Source organism: Vigna radiata, unplaced genomic scaffold (assembly GCF_000741045.1).
Source record: "Vigna radiata var. radiata cultivar VC1973A unplaced genomic scaffold, Vradiata_ver6 scaffold_154, whole genome shotgun sequence".
Lineage (NCBI taxonomy): Eukaryota > Viridiplantae > Streptophyta > Magnoliopsida > Fabales > Fabaceae > Vigna > Vigna radiata.
The window spans coordinates 515983-522242 of NW_014542916.1; the positions used below are offsets into that span (position 1 = coordinate 515983).

The 6260-nt window shown below is 37.0% G+C and overlaps 1 protein-coding gene across 1 annotated transcript; it reads right to left on the reverse strand.

Moving 5' to 3' along the window:
• Positions 1–915: 915 nt before the first annotated feature.
• LOC106752571 (triacylglycerol lipase SDP1) lies at positions 916–5932 on the reverse strand. Its single transcript, XM_014634282.2, has 3 exons — positions 3882–5932; positions 2694–2837; positions 916–2032 (listed from the first exon to the last, which is right to left on the reverse strand). Exons 1-3 carry the CDS (start codon positions 5298–5300, stop codon positions 1079–1081), a joined length of 2517 nt encoding a protein of 838 aa, XP_014489768.1. The 5' UTR covers positions 5301–5932; the 3' UTR covers positions 916–1078.
• Positions 5933–6260: the final 328 nt, after the last annotated feature.

Consider the following 6260-nt stretch of genomic DNA (forward strand, 5'->3'; position numbering starts at 1 on the left):
CAGGTGAGTACATGGATTCTGTACTGAATCCTGGTTGGTGCTCCCTGGTTTTTTAAACGCTGCTCCCAAAAGGGTGTTGGGTGCTAAAACGCTGCTCTTCAATCAAACGTTGCACGGAGTCCCGATAAAGCCGACCACAAACCACACAGGAAATCCCTACGACAGAGAACGAAATCCCTAAAAATGGAAATGGGAGAAGAGAATGCGCGTTGGAGAGAGAACGAAATCTTCAAAATGAAATCCCTACGACAGAGAACCAACTCTTCTGGACAGAGCATTCAAAAATAACCAGGGGCACTTTCGGAAAACCACTCCAATTCAATTTTTCATATTAAAAAATTAATTTCAAAAGCAACCAATAACAACGCGACACGTGACGTTGTCAAAGGCGTTGTCAAAATAGCGTTGTTAGAATATCGGAATCCTTAAAATAACTAGTTTACCCTCTTAATTTCCAGATTACGTATTCCAGAAACTTCTTGGAACAAGTTTTCCAAAATTTTCAGCATAATATTTTTGGGAACGAAATTTTTGAAAAATAAAATTAAGAATGTATAAAATATGTTTTAGAATAAATTTTTTGAATTTTACAGAATTGTCATACATTAAATACATTACAGCAGAGAAGGAGCTTTCTTGTGCATTTTCTCTCTTTACAGCGGTGGTGGAAGTGGTGGTTTGATATGACGGAACGATGAAGGGCATTTGAGCCTTTTCCTAGTATTGTGGGAGTGCAGTTAGTAATGGGGATGTAAGAAGCAATAGCCACTTAGTTTAGGTTGTGAAAATTTTCTGATATCATGAATAACATCTGTCAATCAAATTATGTTTACAGGATGACTAACTAACTACCTCATGAACCACATCTCAATTTCATTCATCTGGGAATTGGTGACCAAAACATGAATGTTGTCGTGAAATTTTTGTGCAAAATCTCTCTTTTCGTTGCATTTATTAGTAAACCAAATGGTGGGCTATTCACATCATATATATCATGAATAATATTTACAATTGGGAGAGCAATATGATGAAATCAAATATTAAAAAGTGACCGAATAAAGAATATAGATAATTGAATCTAGCCATCAACAATACTCTGATCGATACTTGAATCTGTGCCCGAATGGTTCACAGAAGAATAATCTGGTGTGGATTCATCATCTCCATGTTCAGAAGATGAGCTAGCAGCATCCATCTCCTTCCCTGGACACTCATCTTGAACACATTCGGCAACTTCATTGTTGTAATTTTCAAAATCATTACTCCTGTTTATGGGTGTCACGTCTTCTTTCTTGACAACATTAAACACAATACCATTATGGATCCTTTCAGGCTGCAAAAAATCACCCGCAGTCACCAGAATGCGGGATCCATTCACCACCCTATTGCTGATTTCCCTTAGCTCAGATTCTGTGCTATCGGAGGTCCTATCCAGAGTTGTGAGCCTGGGGCTACGATACTGAAAATCATTAGGGTTAGCATGACTCGCTAAGGCTTTATTTTGTTCAGTGTCAACTTCTAAGTTTTGCATAAAATCAATGAACATATTTGCCGAAGTAGTTCTCATCAAAGGTCCACCAGATCTTGTCCAAGAGTTCAAATCAACACTTTCAGAGTCACTGTCACTTCCCTCGTGTATGCCACGGTGGGTCTTCCAAGTTTTACCACTGGCCACATTAGAACTGCTGATGCTTTGATGCAATGAGGAAGAAACATCTATAAGGTCCTCTAGGGAGCCCGTTGAATTCTCTCGTGCAATGCAATTCCATGAAGGGATTCTTCTTGAAGCACTGAACCTGACAGTACTGGACAAACCATGAGAGGCAGTAGCAGCATGAGAAGCAGTAGCAGCTCTCTCAGCAATTCTCTTTAGTCTTCTCATATGATTAAGAATCACAACACACTCATCAAGTGCAAGCTCAATGCCACAATTTGCTTTAATGGCTGAAAGTTTCTCCCAGGTACATCTTCTCCCTTGGTTGGCTGCCTTTTGAAGCTCTCCATAAGAAGGGTTCTGTATAATTTTGGTGTACTGGAACAGGACACGGACAAGACAACAGTCACAAGTTAATCACTATGGCAGAATCATCTTTTAGTAAATGATGCATAAATAAACACCTAAATCTTTAGCAAAAGTTTACTATTGGAGAAAGAACAATTATTACCATGATGCAGTGTTTATCTCTATTTTCTCTATTTCCTTTTTTTGCATTGCACTGTGTTGTGGGAATCAACATATGATTGAAGCACCATTTTAAAACACTACCTACATGCTTCTTGCTGATTAATTTAATATGACCTGTTCCAATCCAATTCTTTTATGCACCCAAATATTGTGCAACATCTGTATGCTTCCAATGATAAAATTCTTTTATGCATTCACCTTTTTTAAATTCGTGATTAAATATTTCATTGCCAGAGTATTTAATGTATTTGTTCTTGTAGTTCAATTGTCTTTCTATTCCCACAACAGAATGCAATACAAAAGACAAACAAAAAACAAAAATGAAATGGAGAAAACAGAGAAGAGAAAAACATGGTTTCATTAAACATTTCATAGTTTGTCATATTCCTCTATTTTGTAACCAAAGGCTTGGAAACCCCTAGCACTTTCATTTGAATTGGTATATCTAGCTGAAGTTATTTTCTCCTTAATTATGTAGCCAATATTTTAATGTTCTGTAGGTACATACCTGAGCAAGAGTTGCAGGCATAACAACAGTCACATCACCTTCCCAGTCTTGAGCAAACAATTTAGCAAGTCCACCTAATGGAAAACCAAGTTCCAGTATTTGATTACACCTATGTTTCACCTCCATCTCCACAAGATGCGCAAGCTGAAAAAAATAAAAAATCCACATTTGGTAAAACCATTATGTAGTAAGAGTGGTTAACAAGTTATAAATGATGAATGGCTACTGGCAAAGGATACAACCACTTCCTAGTCATGCAAAGGATAAACCATCACTAATCTTCACAGTATATATTTTGAATTAGAAATTCCTATATATGCTGCTAACACCCAGAGTGAAATGCACTTCTGTCACTGGAATGAATCGGAACCAACAGAAATGAGGAAATTTTACAACTGTTTCAACGTATTGTTTATGCTACAAACATATCCTGTAACTTCATTCTTCAATTAAAAAATCCAATTGCACGAAACTGGCAGCATAAAAGGGTTAAACACTTACAGAGATGAGACAATATTGGGTGATATTGCAAACAGGTGAGCAATGATCTCTTATTGTGATCTAAAATATGCATGGATTTCCCTTATAAGTTGTCAGGGAGTGAAGTTGGAGAGCGTAAAACTCCACAGGTTATTTTCTCCAACAATAAATAACAAGTACATGACGCATGATATTTCAGAGACAGAAGGAGCAAGCACAAGACATCCAAATAACATGCATGAGTAAAGCTAATAGAAAAGCCAATGGGTCAAGTTGGTTTGAGAGACTTTTTGTTTTCACCTTATTTCTTATTCTTCCAAAGTTTATATAAGAAAAAATAAAAATAGAAAACGAAAACAGAACATAGAAAACAATAAGAAATTGTTCTCTTTTCTATATAAACTTTTGGAAACAGGAAACAGAAGGAAACTATAAACTATTTTTTCAAACCAAACTGATCCTAAAGCATAAATAGCATGATAAGAACAAGGAAGTGATCATTCACAAAACTTTTAGCAAACTGTTTCGAAAGTAAGTCGAACAGTGATAAACTATCTAACACATCAACTCAGGGCTAGGGGAGGGGAATGGTACAGAAGTGACAATTCGCTTAAGAAGCAAATATACACAATGCCAATAAACATAAACATGCAAATGAATGTAATATGAATTGTGTTTGCACAAAAATCCAAGTCCATTAATATGTACCTTGGCAGCAAAGTTGCCTCCGTGAGTCCGCACAAATGCTTTCAATCTCAATAATGGTGCAATATGAGGGTTGGCCTGGCTAACTATAAAATGATTGACATTGAATAGTTCTTTCAACTGCATCATAGGTAAATCAATCTCCAAGCTACCATCCCTCCAACGGCGCGCTGGTGTGGAGCCCTCTTCAGGACCTAAGTTAAAAGGAGGATGATAAGGAATAATTTCCCCACTTCTATCCTTTGCCATCAATTCTTGAGCCTCAAAAAGGCCAGGAAAGGCACAAGAAGCAGTGACTGCACTCCATATAACCACATGGGGTGAAGTCAAGTAGTTAAGACATCTAGGTGGTTCGTGCTTCCTTGGGGAACAAACTGTAATCCCGAGAATTCTACCAGTCATGTCATAAGCTTCTTGAAATGTAAGGTTGCTTGTTAGATGCCTCAACATTATTTGCAACTGTCTGATCTCATGAACAGCACCAAATGTCGCGACTCTCTTAACAACTGTAAAAATCCCACCCATTTGATCAAAAAATTGCAGTGAGTGCCATGAATCTTCAAAAAAGCTCTGAAGCTCAGGCCAAGTCCTCGTGGCAACAACGGCACACATAATGGATCCCACACTTGAACCAGCAATTATCCTAGGCAAGAGTTTATGTTCTACCAGTGTTTTAACTACTCCCACATGAGAAGCTCCAAGAGAAGCACCCCCACTTAACAGCAAAGCAGTCCTCCCAAATGCATGCCTAGTTTCATGCATGAAAGCAAGTTTTTCTTCCAATGATAGCTCCTCTGAATCAGAATCACAGACCATTTTCAATTGAGTCGTTACTTCATCAATATATTCCTTGATTAATCTGGGCACCTGAAGCCTACCCTTGTGTAGTTCAGGATTACACATATTACCTAAATTTCTAACAAGATCAGCACGCATAAAAAATATTATATCTCTAAGAGATCGCTCTTGCCGACGGTGGCGGAGCTCTTGAAGCTTGTTCCTTACCAATTCCACATCATAAAGGTCTGATTCATTCATCTTTGTTGTCTCTCTATCAAGCATCTTAGCTGCATGAGCCCACTCCTCATAGGTCAAAGCAGATCTCATCATGTTTCTCCAAAACTTCCTCCTATATGCCATTTCAGCCCTTACTTTCACATTTGTATATCGTTTCAACAAGAAAGCAACAATTGTCATCATTGCCAGTATCCCCTGAGGATTCCTGGGATGCAACCATGATATAAAGGATAACAAACCCCCCCTAAACCTATAGAAGAGATCTAACAACACGTGAAATATCTGGTGCTGAAACTGTGACATGGACCTACAAAATAGAACCCTGAAAGCAATTGTTCTACCAAGAATGTCTGAAGGACCAATTGGAAAACGGTCTACTCTAGCCTCATTACTAATATGATCCATTCTCCCTTGATAAAAAAAAAATGCCCTTCTCACAAATCAAAACTAAAAACTACCAACGTATTAAATAATACACAATAAAGCCAGCATAAAATGTGAAAAGGCAAGGCTGATGAAAATATTACAAAGAAAAGAATCCACACTAGGATCTTACAAAATGATAAACGTGTGTTTCTCCTGTGTTTAACTCCAAAACTCAAATAATCCCTATTTTAAACAGAATAAAAAAAGGAAACTATGTAGAAAGACTATGCAACAGAACAGTACTATAAGTCTTGTATTTCTTCGTACACCAAGAAACCTAAGAACCACGATCGCAACTCTGAATCAGATACCCAAAATCTTTCAAATAAAAAAGATGAAAAATTTAATCAACCCCAGGAGCCAAATCGTTGATCTCTGAAAACAATCTTTGTGAAGAGCCAAAAGGGTAGCAAATTTTTGGTCTTATAATTAAGAATGGGTGAGAGTGGGAGAGGGGTGGCATCGGAATCTGAGAAGAGAGGATAAGATACCATACGGTGACAGGGAGCCTCGTCACGAAATGTATGACGTGGAATGAAGCACATCCTTATGGTTCGTTATAGAATTGACCCACATGATAAAGGAAAAAGAGAAGGTGAGAGAGAAAAATATGTTTTTTTTTTTTGCTTTTACGAATTCCAATTGGATAAGAACGTCGAATTATAGTTTGCGCGAGGTACAGCATCGGCACTGAAAAACGACAAAAAGTTCTTTCTTTTCCGGAAGGGAATTTCTTCCACAATCCCATGTTTTCTTTCTGTATTCTCATATTTTTTAAAATTCTAATTATATTCAGTAGAAAAAGATATTTGAAATGGTACAAATTTATAGATATTTTATATTATATAATTGGTAACGCAAATTTATATTAAATATTTTATATTATTGATAATGTAAATTCACATTGGAAGAAAATTTAGAATGTATATTAAATTTTGG